Here is a 27,834-nt window from a genome sequence, read left to right on the forward strand (position 1 = left end):
TTCGAGTCAACAACCGTGACTAAATCCTAACAAAAGAACACAACGCCTTTTTTTTTTATCAAGGGAATTCGGGCTGTGATCACCTCGATGACGAAATCAGCACTCGGGATGCACTGAATACTTTGAGATTAATCCACGCAATTCATACACATTGAGCGTAACGTTATATCCATCTATCGGGCGGTCTGTGTGTGTGTATAGGTTGGTTTGTCTACCCTTTTATCTCCGTGTGTGTCTTTCCATCTATCCGTCTGTCTGTCTATAATAAGTGGGCTGTTTTACTTTTCCCTCTGCCCTCCACGCCGAACATCAGAAAACACTTCTTTGTATTTTCCTATCTCTGTGTACAGAATGTATCTTGAGCATCTGCGAATACACACGCATTGTGTATTGGGGCGAATGCTTGATGAAGGATCCCCACTTATTTTTAGTTTGACAGTAATTTGTGTCAGATTGTGCACGGAAGCGAATGCGCATTGCACTGTCTTTAAATATGACTTTTGAGCAACTATTTGTAACATATTTGTTATTGATAGACGTTAGGTAGGCAGGCGATCAGACGTACGTAAGGTGCCTATAGAAATAGGTGAATTTGCGTGTGCTTTCTCAGTGACAGAGCCAAGACCCCTTGGTGCAACCTGAGCTGCCTGTTCTTTTGTTTAAATCAACTCGCAACGGAAAAATGTGCCCCTTTGCGCCTTATACCATAAAAGTGTGTCTAAAGCGTTTCAGCTACTAGCTGGGGCTTTTATCTGGTTCTGTCCATGCAACTATATCTGTCAGTGTGACCACACTAAAGAATACCGATTGCCAGGAGCTTTCTCTTTGTGCTGTTTGACCTACACCGTTCTTTTCGGAGACTTTTCGTCATTTTTGTCATTTTGTTTGTTGTGTCATCAACCATTACATTAGATTATCTCCTATCCATAAACGGTTTCACATCAGACAGCACAAAATTCGCTCCCTGTATCCCTGCTAGCTAACCATCTCTATCCAATGTCCCCCTAAGTCTATGTTTGTTCTAGAAATCACCTTGGTTGAATATCAGTTTTCAGCGTTTTTCTCATTTGTGACCAGTTACTCTGTAACTACACTGCGCGTATTTAATTTTTTAATGACCACATAATTGTACGGACCGTAGTTTCGCTATAGATTTCTCCCGACTGACAATTCACCCCTTGCAAGGCTAGAAAAGCCTTATACGTGCCTGTCGAGTCCATACACATATTTTCTTTCCTCATTTTTTTCCTTGCCTATGATTTAGTCAGATTGGGTGTGGCTAAATACCATCACACCCATTTTCCGCCATATGTAAACAGTTATGTGCACACTGCTGAGATGTAGACCCACACAGTATTTCTCTTTTCGTGACACGTAAGGATCTGTATATTTTAAACACAGGGATAAAAAAACATGTCAAAGATACTCTGTTAAATCTCACCAAATACTAAAGATTCAGTTGTGTGTAACTCACACATTCCCCGGACTTATACACAGATAAAATGAGACTTCTTTTTTTTCTGAGCAGGATTGTTAATGTGTATTACGTGTCTTGTTAAGACGACTTCTGTTAAGCAGAGCAGGTTGTGTCTCCGAGGCCGGTCTTCACAGACTATGATTGGCATCTCGTAATTAATCATTTTTATTGCTCTGGCAAAGGTCAGTCCACACCAGAGTTACATAAAACATTACAAGAAACAATTATAATGTTGAACATAAACTCAAATATTACAAATTACGTTGTAAAGAGAGGGCTATTGTGTAGAATGTGCCTAATAATGTGAAGGATCAAGACGCTTCCAGCACTTCAATATGCAAGTCTCGATGTGTCTGAGATACTTTACCCAATTTTTACTGAACTATTCTCCACCTCAATCAATTCCATCAATAACAAGCGGAGAAATTAAATATCTACTTCTTGTCCGGCTATAACGATACTTCTGAAGACTCCAGTTACTCTAAATTGTGTGGCTTCGCTAAAATGGGAAAAACCGTACCTCGCTGTACAATCATTGTATTGACTAACGTCGTCACCCGTGTGAACTGAAAACCCCCCATTCAGAAAGTAATACTAACTGGTGTTAATAAATTTGAAAATACGCAGAAAAAAACAATTTCGCTGCAAAACACACCGTGCCGCTTGCAGTTATCTGGGATTCGTCTTGTTCATGTGGGTAGATCCGTGAGTGCAGTTTCCTACCTGGGCGGCCCATCTGCTCCCAGACATAGCAAATGACTGAACTGAGCTTTTAAGATTTCACAGTTTAACATGCAAGAAATATACGGTAAATTACATGAAACTGAAATCACGAACCACTTCAGTGCAATGTGTCGTTGTTAAAACTGCTTGGAACTGTGCCTCCTATTGATCTGCGTAGTATTATTCCTTATCTCCCCCAGTAAAGCGCAGGACACACATTTTCATTGAGCCTGTAGTACATTTCAAGAAATAAATCTGCATATTGTCTTTCAAACTTGTCTTAATGATTTCAGCCGAGAGTCATGTGTGTTTATGTTGACAGATGGATGTAGATACATAAGCCAACTTTAATAATATAGGAGCTCAAGATGCGTCAATTTAGACAACACATTTTAACTGTTAAATACTATTGGCAGACAGCGTGTTTTGAATTGTCATGTCACGCTGTTGAAGAATACTACTGTGAATTCTAACTGCCCCAGTTACTTGGAGAAAATATCATATTTTTGTCTCAATAGCTGTATTATGTATCAGAACACATGGACCGACGATACCTTGTTACCCATATAATATCTAACTTACGAATAGTATTCAGCGTGGTTTAACATAGTTTGCCCCAAACTTAAGATGTACAGTGCTTGGCAGAAGTTTCCATTAATGTATCTGCTTGTTTAAAATAAATGTATCTTTGCAAATTTTCAGTCGCTCTAGAACAATGAATTCGGGCATACGTGCTTCTAACATCGATCAATGGGCTATGTACAGTAAAAAACGCTCTTTAAGTATTTGTTTCCTCGAATTGTTTTTGACATCTTTAAAGGGCACCTGCAAACCGACGCTATTAAATACGTGTTTTTACTTCATTCATAATAAAAGCCCTGTCAGTGTTGTCAGTCCTAAATGTTTAAAGACCATCGGGGGGATTCAACGTGTTTTGTACGAAGGGTTTCCTCATCTATTGAAATATTTTTCACTCTTCGCTGATGGGCGTCCAAACGAGTTTCCAAAGAAAACAAAAAAAAAAACAGAACCAAATTGTTTTCAAATGTAGATTTCGGTCGAACCACATGACTGTAAAGGTTAGCGCAGTTCACAGAAGTAACAAGGTTCGCTGATCGGCTTTCGCCTGATATTCCTGGACAAGTTGGACACTGTTTCAACTTTTGTGTTTGCTATGTTTGAGGTAAAAGGTGCGAATGTGAAAGTCATCAAGATATCAGGTCATATTCTTCAAAGTGAGAAGCGAACATCTTTACATTTCCACATTATTTTAGCAGAAAAGCCGGAAATGTATACATGCCTTACACCTTTGTCTTACTGTGTCCAATACTGCAGCTATGCTCGTTGTTTATCAATCCGTATGCTTAAAACGTACTTAATTAGCACTCTGATCTCAATAGGAAGTGGGGTATTAGCTCCAGTACAACCTATGATTAACCACAGGAGACTTTCCTAGGAAAAAAGAGAGATAAAAAAGGCGAAATTGGAGCTTACAAGAGGAGCTAGCTGCCTTCATTAAACATCGAACATAATGCTTTGATTTGATTTATCAGACCAAGGAATGTTGCTCGTCTCTTCTTTTTTCTCTCTCTCGAAAGGGGAGTTTCTGGCAGCAAGATCTTTTCGAAAGAAGAACGGAAGCGTAAAACGCAGACCTGTCCTAGGAAGTGTGTGGCTGAAAAAGAATTGATCATTTCTTCTCCTTTAAATTCGAGGTGTCCACTTTCTGTAGCCCGTATATATAAAAAAAAGCCCGTATCCCCAAACTCTCAAATATTCACCATTTATTGCACATTGTTTTTAGTGAGGGGACTAATGCCAAGCTATGGTGAACAATTTTATTGGTCTTATTAAATGAGCTCAGCTGATGGGGGAAGGGGAATAGGGAGTTAATCAGAAGGATGTCTAGAAGGAGTGTTTTTTTTTTACTTTAGAAGCGTATAATCCTATAATATAAACATAAAACATGTGTGATCTTCCATTAAATACCATTTTAAGGATGTTCAGAATGGGCTTTGAACCAGAAGTGATAGTTAACCTGTTTCAATCCTTTATTAGCGTTTCTGGAGACACGAGGAAATCTGTGACGTGATCGTCTATTTGTCGCTCACAGCCCATAACAGCATCTCTGTTTTCTTTCACAGAACTATAAGTGGAGTTTCCTTAGAGGCATAGCGGAACCTCAAAGCATAGACGACCGGGAAACACAAATGCACAACAACGAAGCTGCGTCTTGCAGGTACTGCACCCGCCTTACAGGTTTCCCGAATATCATAGAAAGCTTCGAGGCGTCATATGGCTTCCTCTCAGAACGCAACCTTCACTTTTTATGAAAGAGAGTTTAAGGCCAAACACAGCTATTACAGCGTGGCGAGCTTCCCGGTTTTCATGGGATCACAAATAAATTACATATGCCCCTTTTCTTCGGTAAATAGATTTGTCATTCTATAATTACGACCTATTTCAACCCGGTCACCCGTTTTGTGTTTCCTCCTCTTCCTGTTAGATACATACAGCACAATATAACGCTCTCGTTTGCATGCAGGCTACTAAATATGAACACGCCACCTGCGTAGAAAACCGAGTTAAAAAGCTGTTTCTTCTTGGTCCACAATAAATTAACCCTCGTTTGAACACCCGAACCTGATGTACAGTATGTAATGCAATCTGCTTGGGGACGAGATAGACTAGGGGATTTATTTTCAGTTCGCTTTAAAAGGCAAAGTGCCTCTTAAAAAAAAACAGGACCAACCTTCTTGCTAACGTAACTAAGGCCACAGTCTTTGTACATTAACTCAAGTAGCAATTAGCTGAAATTTCATTAGCGATCCCTGAAGCACGTGAGACTTGTGCTCACGGATTATGGCGTTTACCTCTCTTAGGTGACTGCCAAAAAATATTTCAGCTCTTTTTCTGAGTGACCTGTAGCTTTCTAAATAAACAGAGCCAAAAGGTAGTACTTGATATCGTCCACTCATTATGCCAGTCCATAAACTAAAAACCTGCCCAAAGTCAGACTTGTAAAAGTAAACTGTTGAATCTTCTTAAATTGTAAAGGGGGAAATTTGAATTTATCCGATAAGATAAAAACACGGTTTTTCATGTTTAAAACCAACGATTTACACTTATAAAAAATAACAAACTTACTGCACCGTGTGAACAACATTTTATAAACAAACAGTAACATGAATACAGTATATAGAAAATATATAAACTAGGTTTTGGGTTGTAACCCATGTTTAAAAATATAAATGTGAATTAACGGTCTTTTTTGGTGTTTTTGAAGACGCTTGATCTCTTTATTCTGTAGGAATTTCAGTCATAATTCCTGTCATAATTTTGCAAAGAAATATTACAATAATTCAGATACTCTGTCAAATATTTTTCTTTCGTATTCTTTTCCATCCATTGTTCTAGATAAGATATCATAATATTTTTTTTTACTTTGAGGATTCTGAGATTTTTTATTACTTGTGCAAAAATTGAAACAACGAGTATGTATCTTTCTTACATAAATAGACAATATTGGACAATATCTGGATGAACTTCCGAGTTCAGAACTGTCCACTCTTCAGTCTTGCTCTTATTAACCCCTTAATAGACTTTTAAAATGCTAAGATCGCCCAGTCCGCCAAAAAAGGTCGAACTAACTTCTATAACTTTTACCTCCTGTTGACAAAGTTTGGAAAAGAGAGGATGGAGATGTTTTCATGGAGCTGAGGAAGAGGTCCTAAACAAACAGGCCCGCGTACATTCTATTTTCAAATAAGATGTTTAATTGAAATGACTCTTAATTTGTCTGCAGGCTGGGGATAATACAAGTGGTACGCTCATGTGCATATAGCATAATATGCCCATAGAGAACCGCAGGTTTAAAACATATCGTGTAGGGTCCATATTGTTCCATATCGTGTGTAGGGTGAATACTTTCAGATACCACAATACCTCCTGGAAGGTAGCGGCATAGTTCGTTTTTGCGCGATGTTAAATGCACACTTGACCCCCGTACCAGGACTTTGACCCTTTCCAGGGTCAAGAATTTGTAAAGTCGCCGGAAATGGACGTATTGCCCGAGGCGGAGGCGGCGGCGGGGTGGGGTGGGGTGAGGGTGTCGAAGCAGGAGGGCTAATGGACTGGGCGATTCTCAAATCGCACTCCACGCCATGACAAACGTAGTATACGTTGTCATCCTCCTCCTCATCATCATCATCGAATTACATAATGAAAGATTTTCTGCCGGACCAGGGTACGCCCATACTGCCCTGTGGTTTACATTGCGTTGGTTTCCAAAGGACACGAAGGGTGTGGCGGCCGTGGATTGACCACTGCCGTCAATAAGGGCCTGTGGGACAGGGATGCGAGTCTGCTGGCCTTGCTGGGATGCAGAGACAGCCCGCAAATAAGAAGGTTGCCTGTACACCTGTCCATACCCTGCCACAGGCTGGACTCGGATCCTACCCTCCCCTTCGTGGCGTGATGTGTTTATCTCGTTTGCCTTTGGGCGAGCAAGGGCGCCACACTTAACCGTCTTTTTTTTTTTAACCTTTTCCTTCAATTGCACAATCACCCTGTTAACAGCAGACAGCGAGAGATCTCCCCCCGGCTTCTGCCCGAGCCAATCAATATAAGATACGAGTCGGGAGGAAAATGGCTGGAGAATACTGTGATAGTGTCATTTAATCACCTTGCCCGGGCCAGCTATGTGTTCCTTTCCAGCTGTTCTTGTGAACCTCCTGTTTGTGGTATGACTGTCTGCGGAGGCCAGACTACAGACTTCTGCGGGCCTGTACCTCTTCCAGAACTTAGCAAACATGCGTTATTAAGGTTCTTTTTTGACGATTTACAGTAGGTCAAAACCGTAGCGCAACATTATGTGAAAGGCGATGATTTTTTAAGTGAGGCTTGCGTTGCAGTAGTGAATACTACACATACTGTAGTAGCGCCCGTTCTGTTCCTGTTTTAAAAGCTCACATAACTTTGCTATTAAAAGGAGAGCGTGTTTGTTGCTTTATTACTAAGCAAATAAAAACCGCGAGGAACCATATGTTAATCATATGACTAGACATTGGTTGTTCTCTACTTCCTGTTTGCCAACATTGTTGTTCATACTTATTTAGAAAATTCTTTATTTTCAATGAATTTTTCAATCGCAGTAATATGTATATTTCACTTTCAAATAAAAAAAATGTTATGTAAAATGAGTCAATTTCTTTAAATCGAAGTATGATGCCACGTTAGGATTACAGATTACATAAACTATTTCTTGTCTAGACACACACACACAAAAAAAATCCTATTAGACTCTGTAAAGTAGTTGTTGCGCATGTAGGCAAACATTTGTAAAATATACAGGAATATTTTTTATTGTAAGTGTACCATACTATGAAAAGGTGTGTGAGTGAGTTTGTTTTTCTGAAGTAGTCTAGAGGGAATTCTATGTGTACGTGTCCCCATTCAATAACTTGATGTAAAGAGTTTAATGACTATTATACTGTAGGTACTGTCACAGCGTTTGTTTAGGTAAGGGTACGCTATGATTGTAAAAATGCGCACTTCTGGCTTTCAGTTGAATATTATTTAACTTCCAGATTCGCATATACACCGTTCATTTGTGATGACCCTTCATTACAAATAAACAAACTTTATTAGGCTAATAAAGCAGAGAAGTGAAACACCACATGTTTCCGAACAGATAAAATTGCCTTTGAAATGAAGCGCACGTTTACTAACTGGAAATTGGAAACCCAAATATTTATAAACTAAATATTTATCTAAATTCTTTATGGCGTCCACTTTGATAAATTAACCATTAAGAAGTCTGTGATTAAACTGCAGCAGATACAATGGGCTTCAACGAAATATTATTGGTGTTTAATTTATATACATTTAGTTAATTGTTGTTCTTCATCGTTTTTAAATTATTTCGATGAGAAATATCTAATGCAAAAAGCATTTTCAATACAGCTATGTAGCAGCGTAGAGGACTAATAGGATGAGGTAATAATTTTTAAGTATTGTAAATGGTTAATGATTTTGCCAATCCTCTCGATATATTAACGTGCAGTAATTAAAATACCTTTCCTTGTCATTCCTACCGTTTCGTGAGGTGTAATATGATACATGAGCAGAGGCTGCCTGGCAGTTGTCTGTACAGCAAATAAGTCAGGGAACAGAAGCGACATTTGGATAATTAGCATCCATTGGATAGTCAATCAGGCGAAGAGAAAAAAAAACTGAACAAAACCCACAGTGGAGTCAAAAAAAAAATCAGATGAAAGGAGACCCCAGCCGCGACTCGGATTAACCGATCTAAAGCGATCTAAATGCTTTTGTATCTGAAAGAACGGAGGTCCTGAGGTTACCTCGCACGTTGCCTGCAATCTGGATATTAACGTAGAATTTTAAGATTCCCTAACTCCCCTTTCTTTTGTTAAACACATTTTCAAAACGCACAGAAACGTCTCAGGGAGAAAAGAACAATTAAATACAACACTAATACTGCACGTTGAGAAACTCAGTATTGGAACAATGCGAGCACTCTTCCAAAAATCGTGTCTCGTCATGAATTTGTTTTAACACTTTCCAACTGGACAGTTTTTACATCACACAGATGAAACACGACGTTTCATCTGTTTTTCTGTTCTTTAAAGGGGTATTATTGCAAGTTTCTACTTCACGGCACGACGCTTTTCAATTATTTATATCTTATAACGGATTTATGCGAGTGGCCCGTATGTTGTAAAAATCTATATCTTGGCTTAAAAATATAATACCGCACAAAAAAAAAGGACTCAGGCTCTTACTGGGGTTTTACATCACCAAACATGAAAAACCTTAATAAGATCCTAAATCCTTATGCAAATGAAAACCTGTGTAATACCCTTAATTGAATAAATGCATATTTATTATCTACATCTTCTGTCTGGAATCGTGTTGGCTTATACATTAAACATCACTGTGCAGGGGATGTCTGCAGGCGTGTATGAAATATGATATTGCAGGGTTCATCCAAGCAGAAATTAATCACTGGCGCTAAATCTTCACACTCAAATACATTTGCAGTTGTCTCCTAAAATATAACACCTGTAGATAAATGGCATCTTACCTTTGCTTGCCAGTTGCTACTGCTCCCTTTTGCATAATACGATTTTCTTCTCTTTCCGGTGATTACACAAAATACACCTTGTTTTATACTTTTAGGCAAAAAAAAGTCAGATGCATATCGACAGCTAAGATGTTATCCACTTTTTGCCCCTTTTTTTAAACAATAGCCGGGTTTATAACGCCTTCTCTGATCCTTTTGGGTGGTTAGTCAGAGCCAATAACGGTATTTCAATGCTTAATACATCTGGTACCTTAGCACCGGGAAATCGTACTCGTTTTGTCTGAAGTGTTAGAATACCCCTCCGTGACAGTTCTATCAAGCCCTGATCAGACCCCCGATCAGATGCTCCACTCGATTTCTTTCGTCGGGATGTGGAGCTCATTCCATACACGTACAGCAGCCTCGCTGTTGCTTCCCGAGATGCAGTCAAAACCAGCGAAGGGTTTACAATTCCACTGAGTCGGTCGTTTACCTCTTATCTGAAGAGAAAAAAGAAAAAAAAACACAGTTTTTCTTGATCTTATTGCGATGGCCGCGATTTCGTTTCTCGGTGCAGCGACGCTCGTTTCTCCCTACCCTTCTGCAGGCTTAATGAACATTTCCTAGACCCGGGAGATGCTAAATAGTTGTCATTCAGCAAATTAAGGTGGGTGCAGACTGCAAATATCATGAACGAAACATTTTCAATCAATTACATTACTCGACAGATTCAGTAACGGGTTTTTTTTTTTCCACGGCACTTAAGAAACTTAACAGACTTCCAGTTTCTTTCAGACGGGTATAGTTCGGCTACCGTTAATTCATCCCTCTGAAGTTGCATAAATAGAAAAATACAACTGAACATTGCGTCTGTTATCACAGTCCTCCCGTTTGCCTCCAAACGAGGAGCGAGCAGTGTAATGTTCTCTGCGGTTTCTCCAATGTGACCATGTAGCCGCGCAAAATAAACACACGTTTGTTTAAGATGGCTATCGCGTTTACACACGCTGACATAAAATACATGTGCAATGGTGTGTTCCCTAACCACGTCTCTCTCTGTGTGGTACCAGTATCTTATAATAACAGTTTCCGAGCAGGTTGCATTCGGCAGGTTGCGGGGAAATGCCCACGGTCGTATAAAGAACAACAGAGGCTTTGTTAGCGCTTAATCTTACTTTGCTGTAGCACTGCGTTACTAGCAAGAGTTAAAATGAAAGTTTCACGGTGAACACGCACGGCTGTGCTGCAGAGCGCACGGTCTTTAGGTTACTTTTATTATCACGTGTAACGCATGACGACGTGCTCATTTTAACACGCCGGCGTGTGCGTGTGATATACCCCTGTATCGCATTTTCCGGGTGTGCAGACTATTATTCGATCAATTCACAAAATGATCGAACGTTATCATTAAAATGAACACAACTTATGCTGGTGTCTGCTTTCTACAGGAAGCCCTGCTGCAGTTCATTAAAAGTGTTAACTCAGTGCCCGGCTATTGTGCACCAGGTCCAGCTCTAACCTGCTAATAAGTTCAATGCCCTTTACCTACATTTTGGAAGCTCTGGAAATCAAATCCTTCCGATGAAGTGTTGGAACGGAAATGGATAACTACTTCCACATCACTCACTTCATTTTTTTTTTTTAAAAGCGAGGGGGGTGTATTCCCGTCTGCTTTTTTTCTCTTAACAAATGGCTTTTATTAGGATCTTTATCGCCGTACCACTGGACCCCATTATTGAATCGCAGTTCTACTTAACAGTGTGTTTTCCTCATAAAAAGGCAGCTTTCAATATGAGATACATGAACAAAAAACACTGCAGGCATAAAACAAAGTTTCACCAAAAGACGCAGTCTTCCATGTAAACGATATTAGCACGACAACCCCTTTTGTTTATTAAAAATGGACGAATTTGCCCTTTCTATTCTGTTTACAATTCGCATTTTTAAAAGCTTTATCTTAAATAATAAACATCTAGACTAATGTTGCTTATCTGAAATATATTTTGAAAAGGTGCTGGTGAAAAGGTGGTTTTGATCAACTCGACCTTGAAAAATTGAAGTTACCTTGACTATGTCTGTAAAAAATCATATTTATTTACCACATTTCTAAAGGGATTGGAGATAGTACACCTTAAAAATATAATGCATTTGACATATTTTACATTATACTGTTTTCCAAGTTACGAAGTTATTGTGACGTGTGACATTAATGCAGTAAAGTATTTTTTTATTTTACCTTTGGCTGCACAATAAAGTGCTGTGTCCAAGTGGAATACACTTTTTAAATGTTATTAACACAACACTGGTTAAATATCTTTGTATAAAACGCTGCCTTAAATGCATAATTTGTTTTTTTATAGATTACACTTCAGTCCCGACCGTTTTGCAAGGAACTGGAGCAAATAGTTTACAAGACTTTTTAGATGCGGATTTTCCACAAAACCGCTGAATTCAAAACACTTTTTATGCTGGATTCTTAAGATCACCATAGACTTTAAATGAAATCTTCTTGTCTTGTTTGTCCGCTAGAAACACATTTTAAAGTTGATTCGCCGATAACTAATACCCCCCTCTCCCTATGAAGAGATCCGTCAGAACACAATGTGTCGAAAACAATGATTTGCACCTTGTTTATAGTATACATGTTTTATATTTATATAGAAAAACACTACTATATCTGTAGCACTTTTGTCTATGAAAACTTTTTAATTGGGAGTAACATAAACGTACATTAAATGGTAAGATGATACAGTATGTAGCAGTTGAAGCATGAAATCAAGAACATATATATATATAAATTGTGTGCGAGAGGAAGTCCAAACAATGTTTTATAATTGTAAAATAATCATTCAAGTGTGAATGAATTACCGACCAGCGATGTATGAATACACTAGGAGTCAATGAATCCAGATGTTTATTTGTATCATTATTTGTATCAATATTAGTAAAAATGAAGGTATAAGGTTCTACAGACACAGGAACGAGAACATTTGCTGTTACTAAATCAAAAGTCAGTTTGGCTAAACATTTGATATATTTACGAACGTGTTTATCCCTCTTTAAACAAAGTGTGCAAAACAAGCGCTCTGTAGGTTGAATTATTTCCTATCACAGTTGTATTTGTTACAATTGGATGTAACATAACCTACAGAAAGCCATTTTATCACGGAGAGAAAAAAGACGTGGGGATTTCTATGTTCACCTCTCTGCCTGGTGTAAAGCTAGCATGAATAGGTTTCCACAGTTCGGTTTTATTTTCTTAGTCTAACTTTGATGTTCTACTTCTGATTATTTCTGTTGTTTCTAATACATCTATTAATACGTCAGTGTAGTGCGTAGTCCTTTTAGGACTCCGTATACGGAAACATTTCAAGCTCTAGGTAACGTATTCGTGTTTGAGGTAACTGAATGCATAAAATAGAATAATTCCCATAGCGTTTGCAACGTACAAAGCTGTTTTATTCAGTTTCAGCCAATAATGTGATCCGGAATTAAAATAAATTCTGAGGAGGGGAAGGTGTAATTCGTTTTTTCAACATATATTGTGGAAGTAATCATATTTCAAAATTACTTCATCACATAAAAAATTTAAAATGCCTGATTACATTTTAAGAGCAGCGCCTAGAAAAGCCTTTTGGAAAAGTTTTACCTAAATACAATATATCCGTTTAAATAGTCTAAATATACACATCGACAGGCAATAGCAACTTCGCTCTTTTGAAAATATTCTCAATAAATGCGTTATTTTTATTTAACAACACTGAGGGAATACGCAGAGTTTACTTTTCTGGAATTATTTTATTGATATAAAGACAACAGCGATTTTATTTATACTTTATGCATTGACTGAATTTCAACTACGAAACGCATAGAGCTGAATAGATTCAAATAATCAAAATAACATTGCAGAGATAAAAAATAATATTAATAGCAGTAGTAGCGTTCGACAGCAGCGGATTCGCTCAGTGAAAATTATATAACAGAATCACATCTCCAAAGCCCACAAATCACAAACTCTTACCGGAGTCATTATCCTTCATTTATTTGTCTTAATTTAAACAGAGTGGCGAGAACTCAATACAATAGGTTTATTTGCACATGCAGTTGAAAACAGAGAGATGTTAATCAAAATAAATTGAACTTAAACAATAAAATCATTAAATCTCCATTGCCTTAAGTGTAACTAATCTGTTTTGACTCGAAGCAACTGAATGCAAATAATGAATCTGTCATTGTGAGGTCGCTCATTAATATCGCCTTGTACACTGCAGTCCTTCAGAGACAGTCAAGAACGAGTAAGTGGTTATTAACTAAATGGGCTGAGAGGCTGTATATGAAGTTAAATTGTGCACAAATCTGTATTTTTTTCTCATAATCAATTCATGCTAAAGCTTTCTTAAAACAATATTTTACTTGTTTAAGATTACAAATTGCACATACCTCACGCTTTTTTTTTACCCCTGATTGGAAAATTGCTGCTACAGAGGGTGGTGAGAAGCAAGCAATTTATAAGGGTGGGGTATTAAAAAGTATCTTTCCAAATAGCCCTATCAGACACAGGGTTTTTTTTCTGATGCAACCTCACAAAAGTGTTGAATGCAACACTGTTTTAAGACGGGAACAGCACCAGCTCTAAGTTTAATAACAAGAGTATCATTTTGGTATTGTCTTACGGAAACACACCACTGTGTTTTGAAAACTGCTTTGTTGTGTTGGTCGATTGTATCAGCTTTTTTTCAATTGTTGAATAAACAAAAACACATTTCTAAACAATATTATGAATTTGTACTTTTTGCACACTAAAATGGTTATTAAAGTAAATATTTTGATTTTCAAAGTTTTGTAATGAACAAAAAAGAGCACCAGGTTTGGACACAAGACTTTTATAACCCTAGCTCTGGCCCTGTTGCTGTACAAGCAGCTACATTTAACAAGATTGCCTAGGGTGAGTGCCAAGATAACTGTCCAGGTGCGTAGTGTAGTTGTTTTCATATTGCTAAAGTAAATAGTTGGTTAAAAGATAGAAATGCACATTATAAGTGACATCATAATAATGGGAGAGTAGAAATTACCATCAATTGACAGAACAAATGTGAAATTGAACTGATAGAATTGACTAACGATTGCAGTCAAATCTTATACTATCTCCAGTTAGAGTATATACAATGAAATTTGGGGTGTTACAGAGCCCAATGTAATTCAGAACACAAGCTAATTGCTTGGGTCAGGTGATCTGTACAGTAATATCTTTTCAATTGTTTTTAAATAAATGCTATTCTAAAATATTATCTACATTGTAACACTATATCGAGAGATGTTTAAAGAGTGGCATGATGGGACTGTGGTTTGCTTTGCCGCCTCAGCGCGTGGGCCCTGGGCTCATGTCTGGAGTGCTATCTGCATGGAGTTTGCATGTTCCCCCCCCAGTTCATGGAGCTTTCCTGCCACAGTTCAAAAACATACTGGAAGGTTAATCGGCCTCTGGGGAACTGGGCTTTTTTATGAGTGTGTGTGTTTGTGCCTGTGTGTCTCATCCAGGGTCTATCTTGCTTTCTGCCTGTTGCTTGCTGGGATAGGCTCCAACTCCTCCCGTGACCCTGTGTCAGATAAAAAGGTTAGAAAATGGGTGGATGGAGCATTCAGCATGGGCTTAAAAAAGTCGCTTTTGAGGAACAACAAAGATTTTTTGGGGAAAATCCAAATTCAAAAGATGCAATCAAAAATATCGATTACTGTACATTACATGATATTTTAAACAAGAGCACAAGCAAAGGTTATGAATGTGAGCAGGCCATTCTGCCTATCCTGCTGATTTGGAAGCTAAGGGCTGAGTTTATCATTTGCTCTAGTCTACATTACTGCTATTGGGTGACCTCTAGTAGGGTACATAAGCAAGACCTACCTTTTCCAAATCCCAAACTATTATTCCCTTAGAATCCTGTTGCTATACAGACAATCCTCTATTTTATTTATGGAAACATTGTTTCCATAACCCTAAATGTAATAAAAGCCAGATTTATTGGTCTATAATTACTTGGTTTGGCTGTGTTGCCAACGTTTATTGGTTTTATGGATGGGTGCTACCTTAGCAAAATTCCAGTCAGTGGGTATTACTCTTGTCATGACTGGGTGTTGGAAGGTGTTTGTTGACAGCCTATGAATAACATCTCTTGTTTCCATATGCACAACAGGTCAGGATAAGTGTTTGTGATACCTGTAACACATCCACCTTTTGTATGCCAACATTATTTATTTCAGTATGAACCTTTGTTTTTGCTCAGCTTGGTAGGGAGTGAATTTATTCCTCACTAAACACCTGAGTGGAAAAAATGTTTAATAATTTAACTCTTAACCCTTAATTATTCCTCTACTGTTGCTGCTGTATATTGTACTACATTGCTTAGCAGGATTCTTTTCTTTTTAAATACGTTTATGAAGTGTTTAATTCCCTGTATATTGTTTTAAATTGATTTATTAAACCACTGTAACCACTTTTTGATGCCGTAGTAGCTTTCTGCTTTACTGCTACATATTACCTCTCTATAACTGCAAAAATGTCCTTTCTGTTTATTTAAGTGTGATAGTGCTTCTGGAGAGATCACTCCCTCTTTTTCCAAAACTGCATGAAGCTGAGACTAAGATATAGAATAACCCTGACTTCACCCAAGAACTTGCACTTTACTCTGTTTTGCTCATTAATTTTTACAGACGTAATAATTGCAAAAGCTCTACTGGAAAAAAAGGCAATAAAAACAAACCATGCCTTAAAAATGTTGGATGAAAAAAAATTTAGAGGAAACTCTGACGTAGAAAATTAAAAGTGTAACTCAAATACCAAAATGAACAGATAATAACATTATTTAGAAATGCCATAATATGTAATATTATTGTACTATAATGCACTATTTTAGTATTTGGTGATCATACTATTATTTACAGATCATCTGTGGCAAAAAAAAACCCAAAACGTTTTAACTTCAGTGTATAATTTTGTTTACATGTATTTGAATGTACTGTATATTAATTTTATGCATGGTCATTTTAAAATAAGTCTTCAGAAAACAGGTTCCAGAATGGATTATAAAGCAGAAAATGGCAACCTCTCTCATCAGCAAATTAATTTTTAAACAAAATATAAAAGTTACCAGAGGCCAATGAAAGAATCTTATAAAGAAAAGTTGTGTGCCTTTTATCCTATGCAGAACGTATATGGAGCGTTCGGCAATCACTGCAGTAGTCAGTTATAGAGGAGACAAAGACTATTTCCAGCCTCTCTGCTCCAGACAGTGTAATGACTTTAATAGCTTACCGCACCACTGTGGGTCTTTTACTGAAACTCGTATATCCCAAGAAAACAAACAAAACTATCAATAAAAGCAGCGGTAAATTGTGGGCAGGGAAGCCTCCTTTCTCTCCTCCCCGTTCCTCCAACCCCTCTCACTCGTTCTAACCAGAATGTCCAGATCGGATTTCAGCCACTTCCCAGTCCATGAACTTCGGTTATTGCTCCCCTTGCCCATCGCTTCCATCTTCCAAAAGAAGCTTTCGCTTTTTTTCCATTCTCACATCCCCTCGGTGTTTGTATTTTGTCTCAGATGGAGCCCAGAAAGTCAAAAGGGCAAACTTACAGTGTGCAAGGCTTTTGTTCTCACACAAATATGTGCAGTGACCATTATTTTGCCACCTTTCAACACACTCTTTATAAAAACATGCACTTGCCTATGTGTGATATTATTGTTATTTGCCTGCAGTAGCTACACTACTTTATGCCTCAGAGAATTGCTGCAAGAATTTGAGAAGTTTCTATCGAGAGAACAATTTGGCAAAACCAAGCTTAACATTTGCCATCCAAATGATGTAATAGAAATGGACACCACAATTACTTCCTATTGTACTATTACTGTAATATTATTTACTCTTTCCTATTATTGTGCATGAATCCACTCTGCAATAACAGGAAAGGTGCCCCATTCTCTACAGCTGAAGCCCCATTCTGATGTTGGGTTTCTTTTCTTCATACTATCAATATGGAAGTACGTTTGTTTATGTGTTATTATCAGTAATTCCCGATTGTCTTCCTAGGGGTGCCAGTGTCATTTGTTTTTATTTGGCCTCGTAATGACACACATGAAACATTTATTCAGCTAGTTTATTCAACTAATAATTAGAACATTTGAACTGCTTTCAGCGACTCAACCGTTACAGACTTTATGGTATTCCTGCGTTTGTAGTGCTAACTTGAAATTTCAAACTGTTAAAGTGCTAAAAAGTATTTAAAGTTGTAAGTAAACAAAGCAAGTGCTCAACTGGAAGGAAAATCACTGCCATAAACCAAACTGGGAAGCTCTTTCTGCTTCCTTTTGGCAAAGTTGTTGTTGGCTTGGCCTGCGTTCACACTTTTACAATAGTGACACCCAGGTTTAATTCATACTAAATACAGTACTCTCGTTGGATACCCCTCTAGTTCTCCAATCTAAAACCACAGATGTCTGTAACGATGTCTCAGATGTCCACAGATGTCAGTCAGAGAGATCTTTTACTAGCTTGTTCCAAACCACAACTTCAGAAACATTCCTCTTCGCAGCTCCTGCGTTTAGAAACTGTCTGCTCAGCCACTACCTTAAGCAGGAGTCCATATGAACCTGAGACCTTACCTCTGATGTGTTAATCTCAGGTTTTGTCAGATTATTATTCTACAAACCTTGAAACAGTGTGAAGGATTGCTCTTGTCTTTCCCCTGCCAGGGATGAAATGAATATCCTATCACTCCATCTTCTCCTGTCGTAACTACGGCAACAGTGTATTTACTGGACTTTCATTGTGCTCTTTCAACAAACTCCAGCTGGTGCAAAATGCTGTGTCTTTTTAATAGATGGTATGAACAAATTCTACAGCCAACGTGTCTGAAGTAGCAGCACATCAAGCGTCAAGTCACATCCAAGATGTGTCTTCACCTGTGGAGGTTTGCAAAACTTTGGCCTTTATTTCCTCTCTGATCTTCTGACCTCATATGTTCCAGGGCTACAGATAATACGATCTTATACTGGCCTGGTCATAACCTGTTCACTACCATACATTAGGTACACCTGGGGGTTGGTTGTTGAGCTATTTTTGTGCCACATCTAGACTTTTCACAAAGCTAAACCCCTTCCTTCATCTTGTTGTGATATACACTTTTCTCTGTCTTTCCTTTAACCCAAGGATTCTGAAACGTTATCCTTGGGACATCAGTGGATTTTTGGTTAACTGGCATTTATTTATTTGCATCCTTAATCAAACCGCTTAGTTTTTTCATTAGACATTTCAGCTTCAGAAGCTGCATGTTACAAGGCAGAACACTTCAAAACTAATTGAAAACAATGCAAATTATCGGTGGATCTTTTCTTTAAAATGATCCATCCATGTTCTCACCACTTTTATCGAGTTCAGGGTCACAGAGATGGAGCAACTGCCTGGGCCCAAGGCTGGGTGCACCTGGGATAAGATATCACCCCATCGCAGCTCTGAGTCCAGTCAGTACCTGGATGGGAGACCTCCTGGGAAAAACTAAGGAGATGCCATCAGGGATTGTGTTGTTTCTTTAATGATTTACTGATCTTTAATTAAGAATAGATTTAGGATTTTAATAATCATTAGAATAATTTTAGAAAGAGGAAAACCTTAAAATTGCATGCCTTTACTCAAGACGTTCAAGGAAGATATGTGGTCCTCATTGCTGGTTGTGGTTCGTTGTTTACTGGATAGGTTCTCTTCTCATGAAGATGTTTAATAGCTAATAAAGGCAATGCAGGTGTTTAAAGCTGGGGGGACGCCTAATTTTTCACTATTGATAAATCATTTTCTAAAACGTCAATACATTGATTCATTGTCATCATGAAAACCAATACACATTAATACAGGAACAGCTGTTGATTACTGAGCAAACCTGCAATGAGCAAAATCATAAAATTGATTAAATGACACAAGGCTGCGTATCTGTATATTAAGAAAACAGATTCAGCCTCTCTGTGTATATGTGAGTGGGTGGGCAGTATGGTGGCTCAGTGGTCAGCACTGCTGTCTCACAGTGCAGGAGCCCTGGGCTGCTGTCTGTGTGGAGTTTGTATGTTCTCTCACTGTTTATGTCGGTTTCCTCCAGGTACTCCTGTTTCCTCCCACAGTCCAAAGACAAGCTGGTAGGTTAATTGCCTTCTGGGAAAATCGGCCGGGTGTGTGTGCGTCTGTGTGTGCCCTGTGATGGACTGGTGTCCCATCCAGGGTGTATCCTGCCTTGTGTCAGTTGCTTGCTGGGATAGGTCCTGGGTTCCCAGTGACTCTGTATTGGATAAGGAGGTTAGACAATGGATGAATACATTCGCACAAGCTGAGGATCAAAATAAAAATACGTTGATCTAAACACAAAATGACATTTAAAAGTCTAACAACCAATTGAGAGATCGACTTACCCACCTAGTTTTATATCATCCACAGTAGTTCATCGACAGCATTGGACGTGGTTTTGGATTGAAGCTCATTAAGAACCAGAGCAGGGAGGGGGGTCATCTGAGCCAATCACACTCTGAGTCTCTGCGAGTTGGGGCTGGAAGAAATCAGAAAAGAAATTCTCACGCTGAACTCCTTTACATAGCAAAATGAAAGTCTCAACTAGGCTGTCTCAGCTCTTACCCGAGATCATAAAATATAATATATCTGTCTGCTTTACCTCACTCTTACAGGTGTTCACATTTTTAGTTCAAAATTTGGAACACCTCACTAACTCTCTGAGCAGGGCAAAGGAAGTAAACCAGACACACTTGGAGCCAAAGAAAGCTTTATTTAGGAAAAGGGACTTTGGGTGCTAAAAAGTCAATAGGAACACATTTGTTTTACATCAGCACCACATAACTGACTGCAACAACACCGCCAGTCTTAGCAGCCTGACCTCATGCAAGTACACTGAGAAAGAGCTCAGAGCACAACAGCCAAGTACAAGTCAAGTCACTTCTTGGGATTAGCACTATAAAAGGGGTGTAGGACAGGCTTCATAAGCATGTTATCTTGAGGTAGACATGCCATCTTGAAAAAGACATAGGTGAGCTCTGCTGAATGGGTGGCTAGTGGTTACAAGTGGTTATCTGCCAGCAGCCATATCACCCTGCAGCTCACAGCTGGCAGCACAATGGAGCTCATACTGCCAGACTGTGTATTTCTTGGCCAGTACCTGGATAGGACACCTCCTGGGAAAAACTAAGGTTGCTGCTGGAAGAAGTATGAGAGGAGCCAGTAGGGGGCGCTCACCCTGCGGTCTGTGTGGGTCCTAGTGCCCCAGTATAATGAGGGGGACACTACGTTGTAAAAAGGCGCCTTCTTTCAGATGAGATGTAAAACTGAGGTCCTGACTCTCTGTGGTCATTAAAAATCCCAGCATGTTTCTCGAAATGCGTAGGGGTGGTACCCCCAGCATCCTGGCCAAATTCCCCCCCGGCCTTTACCAGTCATGGCCTCCTAATAATCCCCCTCTCTGAACTGGCTCCATCACTCTGCTCTCCTCCCCACTGACAGTTGAAGTAGTACTGCGGACATGTTTGGTCCTTTCTCCCAGTACTCTCCTAGAGCAGCCATTGGGCTGACTAAAAAACAGAGCTGGAAAGGACAGAGCAACCTACACATCTACAACACTAGGTAAAGCACAATGCAAAACCTATTTTTGTACTCGATACTTAACACATCACAATTTTACACGACCACTGCTTCTAATAGCAATAGTAAATGTGAAGAAAATAACTTTGATCCAGGCAGTATGTTGGCACAGTGGTTGGTTGTGCTGTCTCCCAGTGCTGGGGTTGTGGATTGAAATCCTGGGGTGCTATCTGGGTGGAGTTCACATGTTCTCCCTGTGAATGTGTGGGTTTTCTCCAGGTGCTTCGGTTTCCTGCCTTGCGTCCTTTGCTTGCTGGGATCGGCTCAGGCTACCCTATAACCCTGTATGGGATAAAGCAGTTAGAAAATTGATGGATGGATAATTTTGATCCACCGCATTTAAAAAAAAAATAGAAACCTATGACTGATGTGGAGTTTCTATCACCTGGTACTTTGACCTCAGTTAAACTGAAAGCCCCAGTCAAGTGATATGTTTCAAGTCTGAAATCTGCTATTTGAGAAATGTGATTTGATGATGCCTAACATCTATACCTTTTAATGTGCAAGGTCTTGGCTAGAGAACATGCAAAGCCAGTGTCCTAGAACAGGAACAGTGTTTTGTACACAAAAAGTACATCTGAATGAAACAGAAAGATAAACTTTATCTTGGCTTGTTAAGGTGTTCTGTTGTATTTCGATTGTGAGGACAGAATTATGGGCTTTTCTATGAAGTCTATAAAAGGCAGGGCTCTGTACACTCACAGACCTATAGATATCTGCTTAGTGTAACTGCTCTTTTAGTGTTATTTATTATTAATAATTATTCAATTGTCTAAGATTGGGTCTGATTATTACTCTATTATCAATCTGTGCCAGAGAAATAAGGACTCGTGTGCCATACTGTGTATCTCTTGGTTATCCCTGAATTGAGGGGGTGAATTTATTATTTTTTATTATTTGCTTGCATAGCAAGGTGGGGTCAAGATCTGATTCTTATTTGATTGAGTTTTATTTTGATTTAAGAAGCTGCCTGTTTTGTCATTTTACCACCACCCTTTTCATTGCAATACTGCGTATGAAACTCACACAGAGATTTGATTTCATTGTCTTGTTCAAATTACTGATCAATCTCACTATGGTTCCCCAGCTGACTCAAATCACTTCATTAGAAAACATGACCAAACATCAATTAACTTCAACATAATTAAATAGCCGTCTTGGCTGCAGTTTGTAAACAATAAACATTTCTTGTTGATAATTTAGTGCAACTTAAAACAATACTGCTTTGCGACCAGTAAGCACATTAGCAGAATGCAGATAAGGAGGTTAAAATGAATCACCGATATTAACAGATATACTATTGATTGCAATGAGTCTGAGGTCACAAACTCTTCCATCAATGCTACATTTCAATGTACACAAAGAAATAGCTGTTATGTCTTCTGTGTTATGTGTGTAGTCTATAGATACATCCTTGGACCTATGGATACAATGCACATTTAATACGGTGTAAATCTGATTATGTCATTGACACAAAAAGTCAAGTTTTGTCCTCTATTTCATATTTATATTGCAGTCTTTTACAAAATAATGTACCACAAAGACTTACCAGAGAAATAGCCTCCAAGAGATTTCTCTTTTAAAATGCCAACACAAGTCACTAACATGCTTTCCACTTCTACCTCACAAGAAAAGGTTAGTACTCTAAGTCTGTGCCTTTTAGAGTTGCGCTGCCTGAGATATAGGCTCAGGCTATCCCATAACGCTATATTTGGATAATATTGATCCATCCTAATGCTGAAACCTGTGCTAAGCAACGGTCTAAAATCATTGCGTTTTCCAATATATTTCAACCTACAATTTTATTTTTCATTGCTAAAGCAAGCAAACTTTAGAAGTAGGGCAGAACAATTGATGATCTTGAAACGATCAGGCAGTGAGGGCTATCATCTTATCCAATGGATGGCGCCTAATATAGCACAGTCTCTGATCACCATGCTGGCGTCTTCATGTTGAAATTCTGGTCTGGGTGGAAGAGAGCCACCTATTGGTGCACAAATACCTCATCCAATAGCAACACGGTTGTCCCATCCAAGTACTGACCGGACCCAGAGTTGTTTAGGGTCCTTCATTTTAAGGAGTTCACAACATAATCGTCAGAACTTCTGTTTCAGTTTTCTGAAATAGTCAGCCTGGGTTGGTAAAAAGCAAGTCGGCTGAGCCTAACCAGTTAAGACACCTTTGAAGTAAGAAATATTGAAAGTCAATTATTACCAATCCAACTTCATTTTCAATAGTGAAACACTAACATGGGGTTATAACTGGAAACTGAAAGAATATTAATTCAAGGACAGACACATATTTACACCAAGAGTTACGGGTGTCTGGAACAGGTTTGTAGTCATGTGGTTTTTCAGCCACTTATATATTTTGTTTCTAAACTTTGTTGTTTAGAATGTTGCTGGTTATCTATGTTTAGTACCAAATGTCTGTTTTTTTTAATTATATATATATTTAACGGCACGTTCTAACCACCAATTCTTCCAAATATTTAATGGTTAAATCGTACTATTGCACTGAATAATTTCGTAAATTTATTTTACACAATCAAGTTAGTTTTGGAGTTCTGTGCGTTGTGAGTACGAGATTAAAAAAACTTTTAGAAAGCGGAACCCAGAAACATTGAATGAAATTCTCTATATAATCTCAGAGTCAATGTAACTTCTTTCCACTCCTTGAAGAGCGAATGAATGAATTGCAACATTGTGAAACATGTCTTGTCATGTGCATCTTGCGGCTTTTCCAACAGCACCGCAAACAACTCTGGGAAATGTAGTTATTGATGCTCGAATTCCCCCTTTCCGTGCAAGCAAAATCAACCGACGGCACTACAATACCCATAGGTCAACACGGTTTGCTACTCTGAGCTGCGCATGGTGACCATGGCGTGTGCTATGACTGTCTGACGCAGGGTACAGGAAAAATATTGAAATAATTGCGCTGCGTTCTGCATTCACACTGCTAGACCCGGATATTTTGAAAACTGAAAATGGGGTCTCGGATAAAGTAAGGGTCATTTATTATAGCCTTTTCTGTACCACCAAAAAGAAATGCTATTCCTGGAATTCGTGGAGTGGCTGGTATTGCGAGGCCTCTCAATTCTAAAATGGACTTGTTGCGAAAAATAAGGGGACATGTTTATTGGACGCAGTTTGAAACAAATTACACCGCGTTTTGAGAAAACAAACAATGCTTTATTTTCACGGAGCATTTCACAGCCTTTAAAGGGGTTGCAGATAGAGGCTGTTAGGGTTCGCTGTGACTGGTGTCTTGAGTATGTAAACATTGCACAGAACACAGGGGTTATCTGGTCTGTTTTGCCGGATTTCTGTTTGTGTTTTTGGGCTGGGGCGGGGGCTGTTCTGCTGTTGTAACCTTGTAAAGCTGTGATGCATGGTCAGGTTTTGGAATTGCTCTAACGGTTTGACTGTGCATGTATGTTATATAACTGTTTAACGAAGGCACTGCTCTGGTATCGTAGCCCGAAGTGTTATGATCGTTCTTTTGTATCTGACTGAAGCTCCCATTGTGGAAGAGATAGGAGGTGATGTGCTTGCATATTTGCACACAGGGCAGTATCACCCAAGCTGTGCTTTATGATTAGCGTCCTTAGCTGTCTCCAGCTTTATAATAAGGATCTTTTGCAATAAGTTTGTACAGAATCAGAACTCAGCTGTGTGTTACAGAGGTTTAAACATTTGTTTGTGTGTGACGCAAGTGAACTCAGATAATACTGTCTGAACGAATATGTCTGGTGTTGTAAGTTACAGTGTTGAGTAGCGTGTGGCGTGTGTATCTGACCTCCACATAAAAGAATACATCTCTATAAAGTTTAAAACATAAGGAATTTCTGTATTCGCTTAAAGTCGCAGTGCACCTAAAAAGAAATGAACAATTATCATTCTCACAGTATGCAATTATGTTCAAATCAAATAAAAGTCTGTGAAACTATGTGACAGCAGTCTGGTTGTTTTATGTGATGGCACTCAACTGTGGTGGTTTGGCAGTAGACATATTGTCAACTTAATCTCTGAAAACAGTTCTTGGTCAAAGAGCAACGTAGTGCAGCCTTTTTCATTGTTCCTTGCCCTTAACAATATTTTTTTATAAAACAGTTTTAATAGTATAACATTGGCATGGGATAGTATCTGCTACTTTTTTGGTCACTTGGTTAACTGTGTAAAGAATCCGACACTATAATAAATAGTTGTTTATGGGACATTCTTCTAATTGGCAAAAGGAGAAGAAAGTATATAGCTTCTGGAACAATGTTCCAAACTTGGTTATTGGTAAAGTCTTGCTTTCTAATGGAAATGTCACTGTCAGGCTTTAAGCTATTGCTCAAAAACTTTGCAGTACTGCTTTAAAAAGTATAGGAAAGTAGACAGTGACTATTAACCTCATGTTTTGGCCCGATGAACCATCCCTTCCTTTAAACATATTTTAAGGAAACGGGAGAAGAAATTTGTCCAGAAGGATGTTGATCTATGCAATTTGCACGCTTCACGCCTTCACGCCTAACTGTGCAAATATTATGCATGGCATAATTATTGTTGTCTGTACTGTGGAGGTACTTTAGTTAAACTGTATGCCAGTTTTGGATCAATAGAAGTCTTTTATAGAGAAGTAGTGGTTATATAGAGTATTTTGTGTATTGTTTTAAATACACTTACAGTATTTTTAAATTACATGTATTGAATCATTGGAGGCACAGTGGTCTGGTAGTTAGTAGTGCTGGGGTCCTGGGTTCAGTTCTGGACCTGGGCTGCTGTCTGAGTAGTGTTTGTATGTTTTCCCCAGTTTCCTCCCTCTGCCCAAAGACATACGGATAGTTTAACTGGCTTCTGGGAAAATAGGATGGACTGTCAACCCATCCAGGGCGTATCCTACCTTGTGCCTGTTGCTTACTGGGATAGGATTCAGCTCCCCTGTCCAGCTGTATTGGATAAAGCAGTCAGAAAATGGATGCAGTAAATCACAAGTTATGATCATGAGATCACACTTAGCACAAACATCATTAATAAATTAATGAAAACCTTCCTTAATTATGTGTGTTAAAGTACTGTTACAGTGTAGAGTAATACCCACATATATCTTTTTTTTCCAGGGACAATCCTGAGACCACCTTTGAAGTATATGTGGAAGTGATACATCCAGGGTCTGCAGGAACAGGTAAATGCATTTTTGCCATAACTGAATGACTTTTTAAAAAAGGTTTAGCACTGCTTCTTTTATTATTTATTGTTCTAAAGTAATGTTAAGTCTCAATGGTTTTAAACTAGGGTCTTAATTCTTCACATAAGGTCTGTTTGGTAAAAATCCATTCTGTTATGATAGGAAGATTTTCATTACTTTTCTTCTCTGGGACTAACAATAAAGTTTGTCTTGTTATGCTTTCGTGGACAATCTTAATTTCAACTACACATCCTTAATTTTCCTAACAATTTTGAGGTCATTTTGGTTCTTTGACTGTATTTTCTATGTGTTTTTTTTTATGTGTCCAACACATGTATTGTGTGAAATCCAAGCAAAGTATCTAGTTACCTCTATAGAATCTTACATGGGTGTGAACCTGAATTTATAAACGAGGAGGTCTTGTTTCACTTTGTAGTCTTCAAACAGCAACAGTTGAGTAGAGCAGATAGTATAATACATTTATATTTCCAAAGCAAAATTCATAAAGTTACAAATAATAGATTGATTCTCAAACTGGCAGCTCTGAACATCAAAGGTAATGTTTATGTATGTAATGAACACGGATAAACAAATTCATGATAAGGGGAGAAATGTATAGTTACCTGGAGAAATCTGTGGAGTGCAACAGGCATTTGCTTTTAGGTGCTCTACTTTTTCTGATTAATATCAGTCATATGTATATTGTTTTTTTTTTTTAATTCTGTGTGTTATGGTTTCTTGCCGCTATTTGAAGACCTGTTGTTTAGGTTAATTGGTGCCTCTAAATTGTCTCGTATATGCATGTGAGTGAATGTGTTTGTGCCCAGTGATGGATGGACTGGAGTCCTGGTCTCTCTTCCCGACCCTGGCCAGAAACTTGCCTAGTTTCTGAGATCTGATGAGATGAGTCAGATAGGTGGTGATGTTAGTTCAGGTGGGGAGCTGCGTCAGCATGCGTAGGCTGCAGAGGGACAAGTAACAGGTTTATTCCATGCTGAAAAAAAGAAGAAAGAGAACACAACGTTTCGGCTGTGGAGCCTTCTTCAGGTGTGAGGATCACACATTCTCCCCTCCCTTAATGACAGACTACTGTTCTTTTAAATTTTCTCCATTCATTGGAAGTTTTATTTCACACCTCTCTGCACCCATTCTGACTTCACACCTCTTGATTGGCCTCTCTTTCTGTCCCCTGCTCCCGCCTCTCACTCCTCCTCCCTCCCAGCCTTTGTTCTCCCGCTACTTTACCTTTGCCTACTGCCCTGTCTCTCTCACACCTGAAGAAGGCTCCACGGCCGAAACGTTGTGTTCTCTTTCTTCTTTTTTTCAGCATGGAATAAACCTGTTACTTGTTCCTAGGTGGTGATGTTGTCAGGCTGCGGCGCAGTGATGCACTGCCGCCAGGATATGCCATCAGCCCCAAAACACTGCAGATGGGGTGGGGAAGTGAGAATGATTTGAATAGACAGTAGGGAGGATTTTATAAAGAACGGGCTATGCAAACCAAACCGGAATTCAGATGGGAATCCTGGGATAATGAGAGGGGAGATGAGATCACTTTATTAGCCATATAGAATTTCTTGCATTAGGAATTTCTTTCCACATACCCCAGCTTGTTCTCCATGAGACACACACAGGGAGAGAAGCTTGGGGTCAGAGCGCAGGGTCAGCCATTTATACGGCGCCCCTGGAGCAGCTG

The 27,834-nt window shown here is 38.8% G+C and overlaps 2 protein-coding genes across 8 annotated transcripts in view; one reads left to right on the forward strand and one right to left on the reverse strand.

The window, feature by feature from the left end:
• LOC148644099 (LIM/homeobox protein Lhx2) overlaps window positions 1-10,549 on the reverse strand; it is a 28,742-nt gene extending 18,193 nt beyond the window's left edge. Inside the window, exons 1-2 of the mRNA XM_088614749.1 lie at window positions 10,460-10,549; window positions 9,306-9,784 (exon numbers count right to left, since the gene is read on the reverse strand). The gene's annotated coding sequence lies outside the window, so the exon portion shown is untranslated. The remainder of the gene's footprint in view (window positions 1-9,305; window positions 9,785-10,459) is intronic.
• Window positions 10,550-23,818: 13,269 nt separating this feature from the next.
• Window positions 23,819-27,834, forward strand: part of dennd1a (DENN/MADD domain containing 1A) — a 265,653-nt gene continuing 261,637 nt past the window's right edge. For all 7 annotated transcript variants that reach the window (XM_088615121.1, XM_088615126.1, XM_088615123.1 and 4 more), the window contains exons 1-2: window positions 23,819-23,969; window positions 26,071-26,135. In XM_088615121.1, the coding sequence (XP_088471247.1) occupies window positions 23,953-23,969; window positions 26,071-26,135 (82 nt within the window). In that variant the 5' untranslated portion in view covers window positions 23,819-23,952. The remainder of the gene's footprint in view (window positions 23,970-26,070; window positions 26,136-27,834) is intronic.

Source organism: Lepisosteus platostomus, chromosome 21 (assembly GCF_059453375.1).
Source record: "Lepisosteus platostomus isolate fLepPlt1 chromosome 21, fLepPlt1.hap1, whole genome shotgun sequence".
In the NCBI taxonomy this organism is placed as follows: domain Eukaryota; kingdom Metazoa; phylum Chordata; class Actinopteri; order Semionotiformes; family Lepisosteidae; genus Lepisosteus; species Lepisosteus platostomus.